The 21,320-nt window shown below is 44.3% G+C and overlaps 2 protein-coding genes across 2 annotated transcripts in view; both read left to right on the forward strand.

Moving 5' to 3' along the window:
- Positions 1-21,320, forward strand: part of LOC100460710 (zinc finger protein 440-like) — a 78,902-nt gene that overhangs the window by 15,355 nt on the left and 42,227 nt on the right.
- On the forward strand, positions 467-20,841 carry ZNF439 (zinc finger protein 439; the record flags this gene model as incomplete). The annotated part of the gene is given in 4 exon segments (NM_001159802.1): positions 467-687; positions 17,599-17,725; positions 17,931-17,991; positions 18,688-20,841. A coding segment is annotated over 1 exon segment (786 nt). The 3' UTR covers positions 19,645-20,841.

Raw genomic sequence — 21,320 nt, forward strand, 5'->3', positions numbered from 1 at the left:
TGCAAGGACGGAGCATTTTCACGCTGTGAGGAGGGGATGGGGGTGTGTGAACAAGGCTTGGCCATGCCTCATCCCCAATTCCGGCCCGCTCAAGGACATGTGCCTCTCCTGGTGCAGTCGTGCCCGGCCTGGTCTCGGTTCCCCGGCTGCTCTGAGGCAGGAGATGGCTCCTGTGGACACTGAGTCTGAAATTCCCGGCACACTACTGTGACCCCGTGCAGAACGAAGGAGCAGAGACAGTCCCTTGAGTAAGGAAGACCCTAGTGTTCTCTTCTAACAATAGCAAGTTTGGCTGAAATGCAACTATCGAATAACCCGAGTGCAGGAAGCAGCTCGTGTAAGCTTAGAGAAGCTGTTGCTAGAATCTGTCAGTCTGGCTCCGCAGGGCCTGATACCCAGGGCTTCGGCTGTCACTCAGACGTGGGGGGGGGGCGGGGCCGAACATTCCATCCAATCAGAGGCGCTGCGGCGGGGCCCTGCCCACTGTGCATCCAGGCACAGAGGATGTCGCATTCCTGCCCTCACCTTTGTCGCTGCGCGGGTGGCGAGTGGGATCTGGCCTTTCCAGCCCCGAGAGGGACCTAGTGCCTCTACCCAGGTTTCTGTCGCTCTGTCACCTGCGCTATGCCCTGCTGTACTCACAGGAGCTGTAGAGAGGACCCCGGGACAACTGAAAGCCGGGAAATGGTGCGTGTGCGGGCCGGGAGTGGTGAGATGGGGGAGGGGCTGCCTGGAACTGGCGGGACCCGGGCCTCCCTGTGGGCGACTCTGGTGTCTGGGACCGACTCCTCCTGGAGCTGCTCGGCCCTCGGTCCCCGCGGCCGCTGGATGTGGGTGGGCCGGCAGCCGGGACTCCGGGAGTCCTGTCCCGTCCCTGCCCGTCGACTGCGGCCTTGGCCCCGAAGCCCTTTTGTGCAGCTCCGCGCCCGCAGCCCAACGTCTCCCCAGATTGTGCGGGGGCCACGGGAGGGTCATGGGCGGATTTCGAATCGGGTGTGGATTTCGTCCGTGGGAGGAACAGCGGTCTGTGGGGCCCACAGCCTCCAATTTCTCCTGTTAAAAATTATACTGAGGTACAAAGAGTTCATTTGAGGAAACAGCCATTCACGAATGAGAAACACCCAGTCCTGGCTTGTGGTTTGTCAACGGAAAAAAACCAAACTATGTAAAATACAGAAGTGTATTCAGAGCCGAGTAGGAGAGACCTTGGCCGAGGGAAACACAATCCCAAGCAACCTGGAGTAAGTGGTCCCGAGGCGGCTCAAGACAGTTTGGTTTTATTAATTTTAGAGAGACAGGAATTGCAGGGAAAATGATAGATCAAGGCTGGAAGGTGTAAGTTCCATTGGCAGAAAGGGCGGGACCTGTGGAAGGGGGGTTAGAAGGCACAGGTGGTTGAGGGATTCTGTAGGTGGCAGCTGGTTGAGAGTGTGAAGCTTTGGCTAAAGTTTGGAGGAGGTAGGAAGGAATGCTGAAGGAAGGGGGTCTGTTATCTGCCACTTGATTCTATCCCAGCCAAAAAACAGTCCTGTTTCTCTAGATTTTATGAATTCCAAGGCGTGACTTACCCTTGCCTTGCGTGGCCTTAGGTCTTGTTTGTAATTTGGTATCTTCTTGCCACAAGGAGTCTGTTTTTCCAGTCTGATGATATCTATTTTTACATGAATGTGCGTCAGTTGCTGCATCTAAACTCCTAAAGGGAGAGGGTATAAGGAGACCTGTCTCACCTCCCATCCTGTCATACAGAGGCACTCAATTTTCAGGGTTTTTTGGGGGTTCCCTTGGCCAAGTGCCAGTCACTTCACTTAACTGGGAAGGTACTTTATTTGTTTTTGTTTTTGTTTGAGACGGAGTCTTCTTATGTTGCCCAGGCTGGAGTGCAATGGCTCGATCTCCGCTCACTGCAACCTCCGCCTTCTGGGTTCAAGCGATTCTCCTGCCTCAGCCTCCTGAGTAGCTGAGATTACAGGCACACACCACCACCCCCAGCTAATTTTTGTAATTTTAGTAGAGATGGGGTTTCACCAAGTTGGCCAGGCTGTTCTCAAACTCCTGACCTCAATTGATCCACCCCTCTTGGCCTCCCAAAGTGCTGGGATTACAGATGTGAGCCACCTCGCCATGCCAGAAGGTATGTTTTTATTTTTGGTTTACATGTTTAAGGCTAGGCTTTTATAAGGCACATGAGGGAGAAACCAGATAAATGCTTGATTGGTTGCAGAGATGCAGTCGCCTTATTTGGACTTGCCAACCTGAAATAATCGAAATCTTTAGATTTCAGTTGGAAGAGTTTATTCAAGCAAAAAGATAGCAATGACCAAAATACAGACTCCAGAAAAGTGGACTCAGTACTCCAAAATTGGAAGTTATGTTCTTGCTTATATTACTGAAAAAAGAGGTCCTGATTAGATCCCAAGAGAGTTCTTGGATCTCACACAGGAAGGAATTCAAGACGAGTCACAAAGTACAGTGCGAAGAGAGTTTATTGAAAGCTACTCTGGGCCAGCATGATGGCTTAGGCCTGTAATCCAAGCACTTTGCAAGGCCCAGGTGGAAGGATCACTTGAGGTCAGGAGTTCGAGACCAGCCTGGGCAACTTAGCGAAACCCCGTCTCTTCCAAAAATAACAAAAATTAGCCAAGTGTGGTGGCCTGCGCCTATAGTCTCAGTTACTCAGGAGGCTGAGATGGGAGAATCATCTGAACCTGGGAGGCAGAGGTTGCAGCCCAGCTGAGGATGCGCCACTGCACTCCAACCTGGGTAACAGAGTGAGACCCCATCTCAAAAACCAAAAATCAAACAAACAAGCACATATTGTCATGGGTACTGGGAAATCTGGATGTTCTGTTGTTGTGGGAGTGTAAGGATGCTTGCAGGCATCTTCAGGCTGTTTTCTTCATGGGAAACATTTTATGGTCATGGGTTGTGACTGGCAAGGAGTGTTTCTTGTTAGTCTCAAGATGGAGCTGAACTGAAATTGGTGTTATTCTGGCTCCCCTAGGCACCTGCTTCCCTAACACTTATATAGGCAAAAGGCAAATAAATGTAACAGGATTACGTTTTCCATAGAAGGCTGATGTATGAAGCACAACAATTTAATTTTTTTTTTTTTTTTTTTTTGAGACAATGTCTTGCTTTGTGGCCCAGGCTGGAGCAGTGGTGCCATCACGGCTTACTGCAGCCTTTACTTCCCTGTCTCGAGCACCTCCGCCTCCCAAGTAGCTGAGACTATAGTCGCCCACTACCACACCTGGCTAATTTTTTATTTTTTATGGAGGTGGGGTCTGGATATGTTGCCCAGGCTTGTCTCTAGCTCTTGGCCTCAAACAGTCCTCCTTCTTTGGCCTCCACAAGTCTTGGGATTACAGGCGTTAGCCAGTGCACCCGGCTAACAATTCGTTATGGTTTGTTTTTTTTCCCCCAGAGCTTGTTTTCTTTTCTTTCTAGCTGGTTTTTATTTCCTTTTCAACATAAAAGAGTGAATTTAACATTCCAGCTGAAGACAACGTGATAGCCATGAAGTCTTTGTGTGAGAAAGTTAAGAGGGAAGTTAGTCTACTACAGAGATCAGTAGTGAAGAGGGGCCTGACAGGATGGCTCACACCTGTAACCCCAGCACTTTGGGAGGCTGAGGCAGGTGGATGGCTTGATCTCAGGAGTTCAAGACCAGCCTGGGCAACATAGTGAGACCCCATCTCAATTGTGAAAAATCATATTAAATAAATAAAAAATAGCGAATAGGGAAAGGGTCTTTCCTGTTTTCCTTCAGTCATTTACAACATTTTACAACACACTATAGGTGGCTGGGCATGGTGGCTCACGCCTATAATCCCAGCACTTTGGGAGGCCGAGGCGGGCAGATCACAAGGTCAGGAGATCAAGACCATCCTGGCTAACACGGTGAAACTTTGTCTCTACTAAAAATACAAACAAACAAACAAACAAAAAACAAAAAAAACACTATAGGTAAGAAAGAAGGTGAATCTATAGTCAGGGAAAGATGTGTTCCAGCTGGCTGTTTGAAAGCTGTGTGTCAGATGACTCAACCCCATGATCACATTGCTTCAAGATAGTTTAGAGATCTACCAGCTTAAATATTTGAATTACTTGGTTGTTTTTGTTTGTTTTGAGACAGGGTCTCACTCTGTCACCCAGGCTGGAGTGCAGCGGCGTGATCTCAGCTCACTGCAGCCTCCACCTCCTGGGTTCAAGTAATTCTCCTGCCTCAGCCTCCCAAGTAGCTGGGATTATAGGTGCATGCCACCACACTCGGCTAATTTTTGTATTTTTAGTAAAGACGGGGTTTTACCACGTTGGCCAGGCTGGTCTCGAACTCCTGTCCTCGAGTGGTCCACCCACCTTGGCCTCCCAAAGTGGTGGGATTACAGGTGTGAGCCACCATGCCTGGCCTGACTTACTTCTTCCCACAGCCTATATAGGTAGAAAATTTCTAATTATGTAATCAGTGGTTAATTGGTGGGTTGTGCCTGATTAAGCATAAATTTCATTTTCCTATAAATTAGTAATTTTATTTATTTATTTATTTTGAGGTGAAGTTTCACTCTTGTTGCCTAGGCTGGTGTGCAGTGGTGCAATCTCAGCTCACTGCAACCTCTGCTTTCTTGTTTCAAGCGATTCTTCTGCCTCAGCCTCCTGAGAAGCTGGGATTGCAGGTGCCTGCCACCACGCCTGGCTAATTTTTGTATTTTTAGTAGAGACTTGGTTTCACCATGTTGGCCAGGCTAGTCTTGAACTCTTGACCTTGTGATCCACCCGCCTTGGCCTCTCAAAGTGCTGGGATTACAGGTGTGAGCCACCCCCGGCCTAAATTAGTAATTTTCAAGAGTTGTATTTCAATTTGATTTCATGGTCTTTAGGTACCACAGACCCTACTGGACTGAACAAAGGAGGATGAATGCGGGAATAAAGACAAAGACAAAATAATATGTTTGGAACAAGGGGTCAGGGGGCTCCTTGCTTGTAGTGAACATGGGCCCCGAGCTTCTAGCGCCCTTCATATTTATTGAGTAAAGGGGATAGAGAGAAGCAGGTGGTTGTAGGTCAGCTGCTTGATTTAGAGCAGGCCTGCATGACTGCATTTTTCAAACAATAGGCTCCAGATGTCCCAGTAGATAACCTCAAGCAGCACAGCACCAGGGAGTGATTGTCCTCAGTATACCTTCTGGCAGCAGGCGCAGATGTGAGTTTGCCCACATTCTGCATTCATGATAAACAGTTCACTGTTTATCATATAGCCTCCAGTGGAATGCTGAGTTGGTCACGACCTTCAGGCCTTGGGCTCCCAACATCTCTCCCTTTCTGTTTATGCATTAATTGAATGAACGTAAAGCCAGGTTGGGCGGCTTTCATTCTCTGATTGGCAGTCCATCTGATTTTACAGACTATGAACAAAAAACAGTCTAAACATCATTCCAATAACTACATATGAGATGTTAATGTAGTGTTTTAGATAGGTCCAACTATTGAGGCTCTCTAGGCCTTGCAGGAATTCAGTCCAGACTTCTAAGGAAGGCTGAAACTCTTGAGTTTGCTTATTTAAGTCAAGAATTTTGTTTTGCAGTTCACCAATGTCAAAGATCCTGTGGATGCTCACTTTGGTTATATTCTAAGTTGGTTACACAAATATGAGTGGGATTAAGATGACAGTACAATTGCTGTTGCAATTGTAAGCTTTGTAGTTGCTCCCCTGACCATAGAACTATGGATTTCAACATTGCCACTTCAGTTTGTAACTCAGTGTTAATTCTATTCTGAAGTAGCCACACTTGGCTGTACGCATCCAGTTCTGCACGTACTGAGCTGTTTGAATAGAACTATGCAAAGTGAGGGAGGACATCACAACAGAAGTTATTAGTGTGACCAAGGAAACAATAGCCAAAATTATCGTGCCTAAGGCTGTATGGGCACGATGAGTAAGCTGAGTTAGAAGAAGTTTCACTAAGTGCAAAGCAGGGGTGGCAGCCCAAGCCTCGGACAGATTAACGGGAATCCATAGCCCAGGGATGCAACCCAAAATCATCAAAGTAGAGATATTATGTGTTCGTGGCCGGGCACGGTGGCTCACACCTCTAATCTCAGCACTTTGGGAGGCCGAGGCGGGCGGATTATGAGGTCAGGAGTTTGAGACCAGTCTGGCCAACATGGTGAAACCCCGTCTCTACTAAGAATACAAAAATTAGCTGGGTGTGGTGGCGGGTGCCTGTAATTCCGGCTACTCAGGAGGCTGAGGCAGGAGAATTGCTTGAACCTGGAGGCGAGGTTGCAGTGAGCCGGGATTGCGCCACTGAACTCAAACCTGGCAACAGAGCAAGGCTCTGTCTCAAAAAAAAAAAAAAAAAAAAAAAAGAGAGATATTATGTGTCTGCAATGTGCTATGATTAATGTAGTGATATAACTGACAAGATTTACAGGTCAACTGGGTATTGTTTACCAGGAGCTAGTCCTTCTTAGCTGCCAAAAAGACATAAGGATTAAAAACACAAACCGTAAATTGAGTGGTGATATTCTTTACAAGTGTAGCATTAAAACTGTGTTGCTTACTATTGCTATTATTGGATAGTATCCCAACCCCAATGCTGCCATTCATAAATGAAGGTGCTGCCTTCCATAACGTCTTTTGGATTGGTCCTTGCCTCCCTAGATAATGCCACTGAGGAAGAGGCGAGCTAAAGCCTGCTTCATGCCAAGCAATCTGGGCAGCAGACTGGGATTGGATCCCGGTGTGGTATAAAGAAGAAGCATTAAAAGCTTACCACCAATGCCAGCCAAGTTTGTGCCATGATTTCTGATTTTCATCTTTTCCATCTAGTTGACCTTTAGGTCCTCAATCCACAGTGTCTGCAGTTAACATAGATTGTTTTCTATGGGCCAAGACACTGGGTCCATGGAGGTGGGTAGGAACTATGGAAGGGAATCCATTCCATATAGTCAGCACAGTTGGGGCGATTGGGCTGGGAATGGTTGGTTAGCACACCAGTTACACGATGGAACCAAGACATAATAAGTACATAACTTTTCCATAGTGATTCCACCATGCTTGAGCTTGAATTATAAGACAGCTACTGTTGAGTGACATCTCTGTGGTGGTACACAAAGGGAGTCCTTCTAGTGGGGTGGTATAACTGATGACATTGTTCTAAGAGTCTAACTGTTCTATGTCATGGGGAGTTAGGGGTCCTGGAGCCCACGCTCCCTGATCACGATAGATTTCAGAAAGAGTGTCACTCTGAAGTATAGGCTGTACTGCTGGGGGATTGGGAACATATGCCCAATATGTTTTTACCTCTGTACCGGGAAAACATACCGCACAGGACATTATGGCTGACAGGCCAAGAACATGGAATCAGGGGTTTTTGCCTGTCCTTGACGCTCCAGTAGTTTCTCAGCGTCCTGCATGGTTTTCTTGAGTTGTCCCCAGGTTATGGGGGTTGATGTTGTTGTGACTCTGGTCAGCCTTCTCTCACACTCAGGCTCAGCTGGCTCATGGGTTGTACCGGAGGGACCAAGCCCATTGTTGGCCACCATGGGTCCCTCCAGTCTCCCGTTCCATGGTCGCATGCACCTTGAGGGCACCCACATGGTGTGCCCATCTCCTGTAGAAACACAAGCATAACTTCATCCCCATGTCAGTAAATTCACCGGACCCTTCCACTGTCCTTCTTCTGGGGATTTCCTTAACACTTTCAGATAAACTTTCCTCTTTTCCTCTAACACTTGCCAATGTCTTTCTGCTGGAGTCTTACCATCTGGACCAGGAGTCAAAAAATTTAAAGTAAATAAGGGTAAATGTAATTTTGTTTGAGGTGGTAGCTGGTCTCCTATACCCCCTTTCTGTTTTTTCAACATGCATTGTAATGTTTAATGTGCCCGCTCTATAATGCCTTGTCCTCGGGGATTGTAAGGTATTCCTGTTTTGTGGGTGATTGCCCATAACTGTAAAATTTTTGAAAAACATGACTAAGTATAAGCAGGTCCATTGTCAGTTTTTAATTATTTAGGGATCCCCATATGAGCAAATGACGACAGACAATGTCACCGCACATGACCAGCTGTCTCACCTGTTTGGTGTGTAGAATGCAGCATATGAGATTAAGTGTCTATAGTTACATGAACATAGCTAAGCTTGCCAAAGGCTGCTATATGTGTAACATCCATCTGCCAAATTTCATTTGGAGCCAAGCCTTGTGGATTGCATCGTTCCACAGGTATAACACCAGGGACTTGCTGACAAGTGGGACAGGCTTGCGCTATAGTTCGAGCCTGGCTGTGAGGTAGGTGAAACATACGAGTAAGGGCCGAGGTGTTTTGATGCAGTATTGCATGAGAAGTTTGAGCTTGTTGAAATACAGAACCAATCAGTTTATCTGCTCTATCATTACCTAGAGATAGTGGTCCAGGGAATTGTGTGTGAGAGCGAATATGAGAAATATGTAAAGGAGCAGCATGAGAGCGAACAGCTTGTTGAAATCTTAGGAATAAGGTAAGCAGTTCTGGCTCTAGTGTGCTTTTAATTGTAGCAGTTTCTATGCTACTGGCTACATTTACAACATAGGCTGAATCACAGACAATGTTAATAGGAGTTGAAGCTGTGAGCTCTAAAACTAGAATGACTGTAATTAACTCTGAGCGTTGAGCTGAAAGTCCAGGGATCCTTATTGTTTGAGTATGTTTAGGTCCCAACATAGCTGCACGCCCTTTGGAAGAGCCATCGGTAAAATAGGTCTGACCACCTGGAATAGGCTCGTGATGAGTAATCACAGGGAAGACAAAAGAATGGACATTATAAAATTGTAAAACTTTGTCTGATGGAGAGTAGTTGTCTATTATTTCCACAATATCTGCAAGAGCAATTTGCCACACAGTGGATATTTCCCACGCTGTGGCCTGTTGTTGGGAATCCAAGGGAACAATAATTGTGTCTGGATCATATCCCATAAGCACTTTTAATTTATGCCTACCTATAGGCACAAGTTGTGTAATTAAAGGAAGATAGACTTGCAAGGTTTTTACTGTTTGATTAGGTAGAAAGAGCCATTCTATTACTGATACAGACGTGTCTAAGCACTGGCCCAGGAGTCCTGCTGGAGAATGAGGGATACGAAGAATAAGCAAAGGCTTTTGCGGCTACAGCCACGAGGCGTGTCTCTGCTGAAGCATCTGTTCTACAAGTTGCAACTCAGCTTCTGCCTCTTTGGTCAATTGCTGCGGGGAAATCTAATGAAGAATCTCCTTGCAGGGTTTGATAAAGATGTTTGAGTCGATAATTTGCAATACCTAGCATTGGGTGCAGCCAATTAATATCCCCTAACAACTGTTGAAAATCATTTAAAGTCTGTAACCTGTCTTTAGGGAGAACTACTTTCTGAGGCCGTACACTTCTTTCAGTAACAATAGTGCCTAAGTAATGGTATGGGGAAGTTGTTTGTACTTTCTCTGGACCAATTTTGAGATTCCATTTAGTCAAAGCCTGCTTTCTTTCTCTGAATAACTGATGTAAGATTTGATCTGTAGGAGTGGCCAAAAGAATGTCATCCATGAAATGAATGATGTGAGCCGTAGGAAACATATTCAGAGGCTCCTTCAATGTTTGTCCTACAAAATGCTGACATAGCGTAGGACTGTTAAGCATGTCTTGGGGTAAAACTTTCCATTGATAACGAGAAACAGGTTCTCTTGGATGAATAGAAGGCGCAGAGAAGGCAGATCCAGGCTTATCCTTCTCGTGTAAGGGTATAGTAAAGAAAGGTCTATGCCGGGCATGACGGCTCATGCCTGTAATCCCACCACTTTGGGAGGCCGAGGCGGGCGGATCATGAGGTCAGGAGATCAAGACCATCCTGCCTAACATGGTGAAACCCCGTCTTTACCTAAAATACCAAAAAAAAAAAAAAATTAGCCGGGCGTGGTGGCAGCCACCTGTAGTCCCAGCTACTTGGGAGGCTGACGCAGGAGAATGGCATGAACCCGGGAGGCGGAGCTTGCAGTGAGCCGAGATCGCACCACTGCACTCCAGCCTGGGTGACAGAGCGAGACTCCGTCTTGAAAAAAAAAAAAAAAAAAAAAGAAAGGTCTATTACTACAAGAGGCCAGTCTTAGGAATGACTGCTGCAGATGGCAAGCCTTGTTGTAATGCACCCATCAGTTTAATTTGTGCATTAATACCTCTCAAATCATGCAGCAGTCGCCATCTTCCTGACTTCTTTGGAATTACAAACACTGGTGAATTCTGGTAGCTCACTGACTCCTCTTTATGTCCTGCATCCAATTGCTCTTTTTCTAGTGCTGAAGTTGAGTTAGTTTCTCCTGTGATAGGGGCCATTGATCCACCCACACAGGTTTGTCACTGAGCCATTCTAACGGTAAGGCCATAGGTGAAGGAGAAGTATCAATGACCCCCATCAGAAATCCTGACTCCTAGCTCTTTTCTATCTGTTTGCCCACTTATTGATATAGGATCAGGGTTTCCCTGTAGGGACATTCCTAAGCCTTTCCTGCTCTGATATCCCATTTTAGGGTTTGACCCTTGGCTCTTTTTAGATTTGTCAACTACTAAATTAGCCATTGCTTGACCTAACATTGTAGAACGATAAAGCTCAGTTCCTATATCCTGAGAAGCTCTGAGAAAATTTCCCAACTCTTTTGTGTACTTCACAGATGCTAATGCACATTTACAATCCACATTTGCATTCTCAAAAGCTAAAGTTAAGGTTTGCATCTCTGCAGCCAGGGTTTGAGGAATCTGTTGCTTCACTGCCTCTTGTAATCTTCCAAGAAAATGTGCACAGGACTCCTGCAACCCTTGCGTGATATGTAAAAAGGATTGTACTGGAACCCCTTCTCTGGAATTGTGGCCCAGGCGCGTTTAGCGGCCAGTGCACACTGCTTATAAGCAGCGTCTGGGAGTGCCATTTGATGTTCCAGGTCTGAATAAGGGCCATTACCCAACAGCATATCCTTTGTAATGTCTCCATGTCAAGTAGCACGATTCTGTCTAGCCTGGTCTGCACACATTTCTTGCCAATTTAAATTCCATGTTAGGTTTGCACTAGCAGACAAACAAGTCCGAGCCAAATGCTTTACATCAAAGGGTATAAGGCACATAGCACCAAATACAGATTCTGGTAATCCTAAAGTAAGTGGGCTCTGTACTCCATTATTAACTACACTAGCTTTTAATTCCTCCAACAACTTAAACTCTAGTGGGGGTGTGTTCATGAATAAACTGTTGTGGATTATTTGAATCAGGCCTTATGGAAATAGGAAAAACGCAAGGTCCTAAGGGCTCTCCAGCTATGGCAGCAGAGTGTAAAATTGTTTGTTTTGGGGTCTCTATTTCTGCTACCGAAGGAGGCGGTACAGATCTTTCTCCTATTGGAGGGGGCAGTATAGGCCAATTTTTATCCGCCTTCTCCTGTTTATTATTTTCAGTTGGTACCATGGGTGGGACAAAAGATTCTTTCAGATTTTTAGACTCAGAGCATGATTCCAGCTGTCCAGCAGAATAAGAAGGAGATAATGGCAGAAGGACAGTATGGACTAAACTCCAAGTGGAGAAAACAGAAGGATCAACTTTAAAATTAAAATGATGAGCCCATTTTAATCCTTCACCTTCTGTGTCCCAGTTTTCCACATCAAAAGTGCCTGTCTGTGGAAACCATGGGTTATGCATAATAACCTCCTGCAGCATCTTAGTTAGTGTCTGAGAACTAACCTGAGCACCAGATTGTTTAAGTAAAACTTTAAACAACTGCACATAATGTTGCTCCTCAATCCCAGCACTTTGGGAGGCCAAGGCGGGTGGATCATGAGGTCAGGAGATCAAGACTATCCTGCCTAACATGGTGAAACCCCGTCTTTACTAAAAATATAAAAAAAAACAAAAAAAATTGTCTATTGCTCCTCAATAGACAAATACTGCCCCATGTTACCCTGATTCAGAAACTTCCTGTTCCCAGTACTTTTTTAGAACACCTACCTTATAATTGCTCCCAGTACCTCTTTAGGGCACTGATCAGTATCTCTTTAGAGCACAGACCTTATATCGGCTGCCGGCAGACTCATCCCAGGGTCCCCATTCGTCTGGTGAATTTCACTTCCTCTGCTCCAGCAGGCTTTCTTTGTTCACGTCCTCAAGTCCCTGTTCACGGGCACCACTTTGCCATGGACCCTACTGTACTGAACAAAGGAGGACGAATGCGGGAATAAAGACAAAGACAAAATAATATGTTTGGAACAAGGGGTCAGGAGCACCTTGCTTCTAGTGAACAAGGGCCCTGAGCTTCTAATGCCCTTCGTATTTACTGATTAAAGGAGTTAGAAGGGGATAGTTGTAGGTCAGCTGCTTGATTTAGAGCAGGCCTGCATGACTGCATTCTTTGAACAATAGGCTCCAGATGTCCCAGTAGATAACCTCAAGCAGCACGGCACCAGGGAGTGATTGTCCTCAGTGTACCTTCTGGCGGCAGGTGCAGATGCGAGTTTGCCCACATTCTGCACTGATGATAAACAGTTTACTGTATGATCATATAACCTCCAGTGGAATGCTGAGTTGGTCACGACCCTCAGGCCTTCGACTCCCAACCCTTAGGTAGGACCTTAGAACACTACACACAGTTGGGTCTCCTTGCTTCTTATTTAAATTTGTTCATACTCTCCAGGGCGACTGGTTTGCCCCTGCATTCTCCAAATATATGAGATGCAGGGCCGCAAATCCTCCAACCTCATACCACAGCCTAACTCTTCAAGGGCTTGCAGTAAAATCTGTTTCTGAACATTTCACATGACAGGAAAGCAGAGAATAACCACTAGACATTTTCCTGAAAAAACCTTTCTGCCTCTCCTCCGCTTATCTTTCCGAGACACAGAGGCCTTATCAGGATATCTCTGGGATGAGGTTCCTTTCTGGAAACTGCACAGGGTGATGTGTCTTCAGTACACCCTCCTATCTTTTCCTGGTTTTGGGTTTTAGAACTGCCTGGGACTGACTCAAGATCCCCACAACTGCCATGTCTCCTGGAGGATCTCCTGACCTCGTGATCCGCCCGCCTCGGCCTCCCAAAGTGCTGGGATTACAGGTGTAATCTGGCCACTGTGCCCGGCCCTACACCCTCCTATCTTTTCCTGGTTTTGGGTTTTAGAACTGCCTTGGGCTGACGCAAGATCGCCACAACTGCCATGTCTCCTGGAGGGTCTAGTGGGTATCAGTGCCTTAGGGGAGTGGGGCCTCCCAAGGGAGCAGCTGAATGCCTTATGGTGGCAGAGATGCCTGGTATACTCTTCATCTAGATAACCAGTTCTTGGAGTGCTCAGCTTCTCCCTCCCAACTCCAGTTTCCATTAATTGGAGACACATGGCCAGTCAGCCAATCCCATGTTGCTATTGAGGGAAAACAGAAATGATTCCTGTCTTCTGGATTGTCTCAACTGTGAAGAGAGAAATATCCCAAAAGAAAAGGAAAGGCCACCTCAACAGGGTGGAGCAATAGCCTGCAAAAGCAAAATATACATGGGGGTACACAGGGGACACAATGCAGTGTTGGTGGGAAATCGTCATTGAGTGCTTCTCCTTTTCTCTCATGTGGAATGTTCAGGGAATCACCACCAGACACTCTCCTGTAAAAGTATGTGTGCTGCTCCTCCTTTCACCTATCCTGGAAACAGAGATCAGATTGTCTTTTGGTTGAGGCTCCCCTTTGGAAACATAAAGGAGTATTGTGTCTTTAGTGCACAGAATCGGGGTGACTTGCTTCTTTCATGTAAAAATATGCATTGAAGGTCTCTTGATACCTTTGCTGCTTGACAACTTATTTAGTTTTTATTTTTATTTATTTATCTAAAAAAAAATTTTGTTTTGTGAGAGACAGGGTCTCAAACTCCCCAGCTCAGGTGATCCTCCCGCCTCAGCTTCCCAAAGTGCCTGGATTCCACTTGTGAGCCACCATGTCCGGCCACTCATTTTTTTGCATCACTGAGTAACATTCCATTGTACGGATGTTACCATAGTTTGTTTCTTTATTCACCTATTGAAAGGCTCACCTTGAGCCTGGTGTGATGCCTCATCCCTGAGTTCCCAGCACATGGGAGACTGAGGTGAGAAGATTGCTTGAGGCCAGCAGTTAGAGACCAGCCTGGTAGATACAGTGTGAGAACTCCTCTATTTTTTTTTTTTTAAGACTCACCTTGTTTGATTCTAATTTTGGTAGTTATGAGTAAGGCCGTTAAAAATGTTTGTGGGAGGATTTTTATGTGGACATCAGTTTTCAGTTCACTTGGGTCAATATGTAGGAATGAAACTACTGAATCCGTAAGACCACGCTTATTTTCTTCGGAACTCCACAGACTGTCTTTCAAATTGGCTGTAGAATTTTCCATTCATATCCATAGTGAATGAGAGTTCACTGTCTCCAGCATTTGGAAGTATTAGTGTTTTGGATTTCATCTACTGCAACATTGCCTCATTGTTATTTTCTTTTCTTTTTTTTTTTTTTTCTTTTTTCGGAGACGGAGTTTCGCTCTTGTTGCCCAGGCTGGAGTGCAATGGCGTGATCTCGGCTCACTGCAGCCTCTGCCTCCCGGTTCAAGTGATTCTTCTGCCTCAGCCTCCTAAGTAGCTGGGATCACAGGCATGTACTGCCATGCCCAGCCAATTTTTGTATTATTAGTAGGGACGAGGTTTTACCTTGTTGGTCATGCTAGTCTCAAACTCCTGACCTCAGGTGATCCACCCGCCTCGGCCTCCCAAAGTGTTGGATTATAGGCATGAGCCACTGTGCCCGGCCTGTTTTCATTTGCTCTTTAATAACATGTAATGTAGAGCATTCTGTCATATGTTTGTTTGCCATAATTATGTTCTTTAGAGAGAGGTATACTTGGAAAGATTTTGCTTTTTTTTTTTTTTTTTTTTTTGAGATGTAGTCTGGCTCTCTGGCCCAGGCTGGAGTGCCGTGGCACAGTCTTGGCTCAGCTCACTGCAACCTCTGCCTCCCGGGATCAAGCGATTTTCCTGCCTCAGCCTCCCGAGTAGCTGGGATTACAGGCTCATGCCACCACGCCCAGCTAATTTTTGTATTTTTAGTAGAGGTGGGGTTTCACCATGTTAGCCAGGCTGGTCTCAACCTCCTGACCCCGGTGATCTACCCTCCTCAGCCTCCCAAAGTACTGGGATTACAAACATGAGCCACCATGCCCAGCCTTTTTATTTTTTGATTAGTTGGTTTTTTTCTTATAGAATTCTAGGAGTTCTTCATACCTTTTGGGTACCAGTCCTTGATCAGATAGGTGTCCTGCAAATATTTTGTCCCTGTCTGCCACCTGTCTTTTTATTCTCTTAAGAGACTCTTTTCCCAGAGTTTTATTTTGAATGAAATCCAATTTATCGATTTTCTCATTCACAGATCATGTTTTTTGTGTTGTGTGTGAAACCTTATCGCCAAATCCAAGGTTGTCTTTGTTTTCACAAGTGTTAAGTTCTAGAAGTTGTGAGATTTGCATTTTCTATTTAAGTAAATGATTCATCAGGAGGTAGTTTTGTAAAAGGTGAAGTTCTGTGTCTAATTCATTTCTTTGCATTTGCTAATCCAGGTGTTTCAGTACCATTTGTTTTGTGCCACCATGTCTAATTATTTATTTTATTATGGAGACGGGGTCTCCCTATGTTGCCCAGGCTGGTCTCGAACTGCTGGGCTAAATGATCTGTCCACCTTGGCCTCTGGTTTTGCATGTTTAATACATGTCTTTATAGTAGATTTTTCTATGTTCCTAGTGCCCCTCTTGTGATCATATGGAATCTTCTCTTGTATATTTAGTTTATTAAGTGTTTTTAATCATGAGGAGATATCAACCCATTTATGCTGGAGGATGCAATTTTTTGAATTGCAGACGTGTGAAAAATCAGACTTTGGTAATGACCTTGAACAGTAGGATACAAATAACTCCCACATGCTTAGCGTTCCAGAAATGGAACACTGGGCTCAAATGGGTTAAGGCTTGTCACTTGCCTTTTCTGCCTCTATTAGGACATTCTTTTCATTTTTTGTTTGATTTGAGACAGAGTCTCACTCTGTCACCCAATCTGGAGTGCAATGGTGGGATTTTGGCTCACTGCAACCTCTGCCTCCTGGGTTCAAAGGATTCTCCCACCTCAGCCTTCCAAATAACGGAGAATACAGGCACGCGCTGCATGCCTGGCTAGTTTTTGTGTTTTTAGTAGAGATGGAGTTCCACCATGTTAGCTAGGCTGGTCTCACACTGCTGACCTCAAGTGAACCGCCTGCCTTGGCCTCCTAAAGTGCTGGGATTACAGGCATGAGCCACCATGCCCAGCTAATTTTGTATTTTTAGTAGAGACGAGGTTTCTCTATGTTGATCACACTGGTCTTGAACTCCCAGCCTCAGGTGATCTGCCTGCCTCCACCTCCCAAAGTGCTGGGATTACAGGCATGAGCCACCGCGCCAGGCCAAGATGCTATTTTCTAAGACTAAATAATATTCCATTGTATGTATATGCTTACCACTTTTTGTTTATCCATTCAGCCATCAATGGATAAGTGGGTGGCTGCATTGCTCATTACTGCCACCCCAGGGAGGTCGTATAGTGGTTAAATCTGTGCTCATTACACTGGGTATCTCTTAGTAGTTTCTTGTTTGCCCTCTTGTGTAATTACGGTCTCGTTTTTTTTTAGTAATGTCCTGTTTGCCCTTCTTGTCAGCATCTATCTAGCTACATTCTGACAGGATAACTGCAAACTGAATGATTCCTGGGCATCATAATGGATGTTTCTTTCTACTTAGGTGTCTCCTCTCCTCTCTGCTTATATCTAGCATGCCTGTTTTGGGTGGTCTCTGGGGGTGTGGGATTTCCCAGGGGCTCCCCTTCCTGCTCTTGGCTAGCTATCTGCCTTCTCTAACAATGTCATCAAAGATTACACTTTGGGAACAGGCGTTTTCAAGGATACACAGCCCCAGGACTGCTAATGTTAACTTTTTTCTGCATATGAATTCATAGGATCCTATTATGACAGGTGCTACAGACCCACAGTCCAAAGAGACATTAGGGACAGCCCAGGCAGCTGACAGAGCGATACACTATCTCAAAAACAAAACAAAACAAAACAAAACAATTGCTATCTGGGTATGGTGGCTCATGCCTGTAATCCCAGCACTTTGGGAGTCTGAGGCAGGTGGATCACCTGAGGTTGGGAGTTTGAGACCAGCCTGACCAACATGGAGAAACCCTGTCTCTACTAAAAATACAAAATTAGCCGGGTATGCTGGCGCATGCCTATAATCCCAGCTACTTGGGAGGCTGAGGCAGAAGAAGCACTTGAACCCCGGTGGTGAGCCGAGATTGCACCATTGTACTCCAGCCTGGGCAACAAGAGTGAAATTCTGTCTCAAAAAAATAAAAAAAAATGCATTATGGAAGAAAGTAAGTATAGACAGAGAGAAAGGGATCTGATGACCAAAGCAGGGAATAAATGTTTGGAGTCCACGGCATCCTGAGAACATCTTGGGAATAGAGTCTAGGCACCCAGTGCTGTCACTCTCACCCATCCTTCTTTACACATGCGGGATGTTTCAGGACCCAGTGGCCTTTAAGGATGTAGCTGTGAACTTCACCCAGGAGGAGTGGGCTTTGCTGGATATTTCCCAGAAGAATCTCTACAGGGAAGTGATGCTGGAAACTTTCAGGAACCTGACCTCTACAGGTAAGGATGACAATATTCCTTCCCTCAGTCCATTAGTTTACCAATGTTTCTAGCTCACCAATGCTGTTGAGTGATTTGGAACACAGACAGGAAATACTTTGATGAATAAATGAGGCATGGCTGCTGTAAATCATGGGCATAGGTCTAATAATTTTTTCACAATTTTATACTGCCTCAGGATTATTTTTCTGTGTTTGTATTTTAGGAAAAAAGTGGAAAGACCAGAACATTGAATATGAATACCAAAACCCCAGGAGAAACTTCAGGTAATTTGCACTTATAAGAGAAAGCAGTGTCTCTCTACATGATCTTAGAATATGAGACTATGTTAAAAATAAGTAAAACAAAGAACTAAGTCCAGGACCAAATTCATTTATTCATACAATATTTTATCAAAAATATATATTTAAATGTGATCAAGGCTGAGAGCTCAGTCCTGTAATCCCAGTCCTTTGAGACATGGAGATAGGAGGATAGCTTGAGGCCAGCAGTTCAACAACAGCGTGCGCAACATAACGAGACCACACATCAACAACAGCAAAAAATTAGCTGGGCATTGTGGTATGCATCCGTAGTCCCAGCTACTCAGGAGACTGAGACACGAGGATCACTTGAGCCCCCAGGAGTTAAAGGCTGCAGTAAGCTATGATGATATCACTGCACTCCAGCGTGGGCAACAGGACAAGACCCTGAAAGAAAAGAAAAATGACACAGAGTATTTAGTATTTGTAAAATAGTTTACATGGGAAGAGTATTAAGCTCCATATAAACATTTTTTTAAATAATAGGTATGGCTGGGTCACCTTGTAGAATATGTTGTCCAGTCACCTTCAAACAATTCAGACAGGGCAGAAAACCTACACTTTGATGGACAGTGTTAAAAATGCAAGTACAATACTTGTTGATTAATATAAAATTACTTATAAACAAACCCTTCATAATTTGTTTCTCATTTTTGACAGGAGTGTCATAGAAGAAAGAGTCAATGAAATTAAAGAAGACAGTCATTGTGGAGAAACTTTTACCATGGTTCCAGATGACAGGCTGAACTTCCAGGAGAAGAAAGCTTCTCCTGAAGTAAAATCATGTGAAAGCTTGTGTGTGAAGTTGGCCTAGGTAACTCATCTTTTAATATGAACATCAGAGGTGACACTGGACACAAGGCATATGAATATCAGGAATATGGACTGAAGCCATGTAAGAGTCAACAACCTAAAAAAACCTTCAGATATAACCCCTCCTTGAGAACACAAGAAAGGGATCACACTGGAAAGAAACCCTATGCTTGTAAGGAATGTGGAAAAAACGTTATTTACCATTCAAGCACTCAAAGACACATGGTAATGCACAGTGGGGATGGACCTTATAAATGTAAGTTTTGTGGGAAAGTGTTCCATTGTCTCAGTTTATATCTTATCCATGAAAGAACTCACACTGGAGAGAAACCATATGAATGTAAACAATGTGGTAAATCTTTTAGTTATTCTGCTACCCATCGAATACATGAAAGAACTCACATTGGAGAAAAGCCTTATGAATGTCAGGAGTGTGGGAAAGCATTCCATAGTCCCAGATCCTGTCACAGACATGAAAGGAGTCACACGACAGAGAAGGCTTATCAATGTAAGGAATGTGGAAAAGCATCCATGTGTCCCCGTTATGTTCGTAGACATGAAAGGACCCACTCTAGGAAAAAACTTTATGAATGTAAGCAGTGTGGGAAAGCATTATCCTCTCTTACAAGTTTTCAAACACACATAAGAATGCACTCTGGAGAAAGACTTTATGAATGTAAGACATGCGGGAAAGGCTTTTATTCTGCCAAGTCATTTCAAAGAGATGAAAAAACTCACAGTGGAGAGAAACCCTATAAATGCAAGCAATGTGGTAAAGCTTTCACTCGTTCCAGTTCCTTTTGATATCATGAAAGGACTCACACTGGAGAGAAACCCTATGAGTGTAAGCAATGTGGGAAAGCCTTCAGATCTGCCCCAAACCTTCAATTGCATGGTAGGACTCACACTGGAGAGAAACCGTATCAATGTAAGGAATGTGGGAAAGCCTTCAGATCTGCCTCACAACTTCGAATGCATTGTAGAATTCACACTGGAGAGAAACCGTATGAATGTAAGGAATGTGGGAAAGCCTTCAGATATGTCCAGAACTTTCAATTTCATGAAAGGACACAAACACATAAGAATGCACTCTGGAGAAAGACCTTATAAATACAAGATATATGGGAAACACTTTTATTCTGCCAAGTTATTTCAAACACATGAAAAATTCACACTGGAGAGAAACCCTATAAATGCAAGCAATGTGGTAAAGCCTTAATTGTTCCAGTTCCTTTCGATATCTAAAAGGACTCACAGTGGAGAAAAACTCTATGAGTGTAAGCAATGTGGGAAAGCCTTCAGATCTGTCAAGAACCTTTCAATTCATGAAAGGACACACACTGGAGAGAAACCCTATGAATGTAAGAAACGTGGAAAAGCATTCTGTAATTTCTCTTCTTTTCAAATACATGAAAGGTGCACAGAGGAGAGATGCCCTAAGAATGTAAGCATTGTAGGAAAGCATTCATATCTGCCAAGATCCTTTGAATACATGCAAAACACACACTGGAGAGAAACCCTATGAATGTAAGGAATGTGGACAAGCATTCAATTATTTTTCTTCCTTGCATATACATGAAAGGACTCATATGAGAGAGAATCCGTATGAATGTAAGGATTGTGGGAAAGCATTCAGCTTGCTTAGTTGCTTTCATAGACATGTAAAAACACACTGGAAGGAAACCCTATGAATGCAAGCAATGTGGCAAAACCTTTCACTTCTTCCAGTTCTTTTCAATATCATGAAAGGGCTCACACTGGGGAGAAACCGTATCGATGTAAGCAATGTGGGAAAGCCTTCAGATCAGCCTCATGACTTCAAATGCATGGAAGCACTCATACTTGGCAGAAACTCTATGAATGTAAGCAGTATGGGAAAGCCTTCAGATTGGCCAGGATTCTTTGAATACAAATAATGAATGTAAACAATTAACTGTTTATAATAACTGTATACTAACAAATGTTATTCTTTTTAAATAATTAAGAAGCTATAGTAAAATATCCCATTGGTGTCATGTATTAAATCAAGCTTATAATGTTACATGATTATTATTTGGACATTGTGAATCAGCATTACCATGTGGATAAAATGCCAGGCATATTTTTCCTTATGTAAATTTTACTTTTCATGCTTAAGTACTTAAATTTTTATTTCAACCCTAATTTTTCTTTTTTTTTCCTTTTTCTTTTTTCTTTTTTTTTTTTTTAGAAAGAGGCTCACTCTGTTGTCCAGGCTGGAGTGCAGTGGTGTGATCTTGACTTGCTGCAACCTCTGCCTCCCAGGTTCAAACAATTCTCCTGCTTCAGCCTTTTGAGTAGCTGGGACTACAGGCATGCACCACCTCACCCGGCTAATTTTGTGTATTATTTAGTAGAGACGGGATTTCACCCTATTGGCTAGGCTGGTCTCGAACTCTGGACCTTGTGATCCTCCTGCCTCGGCCTCTCAAAGTGCTGGATTTACAGACATGAGCCACTGT

This window comes from Pongo abelii, chromosome 20 (genome assembly GCF_028885655.2).
Source record: "Pongo abelii isolate AG06213 chromosome 20, NHGRI_mPonAbe1-v2.0_pri, whole genome shotgun sequence".
Lineage (NCBI taxonomy): Eukaryota > Metazoa > Chordata > Mammalia > Primates > Hominidae > Pongo > Pongo abelii.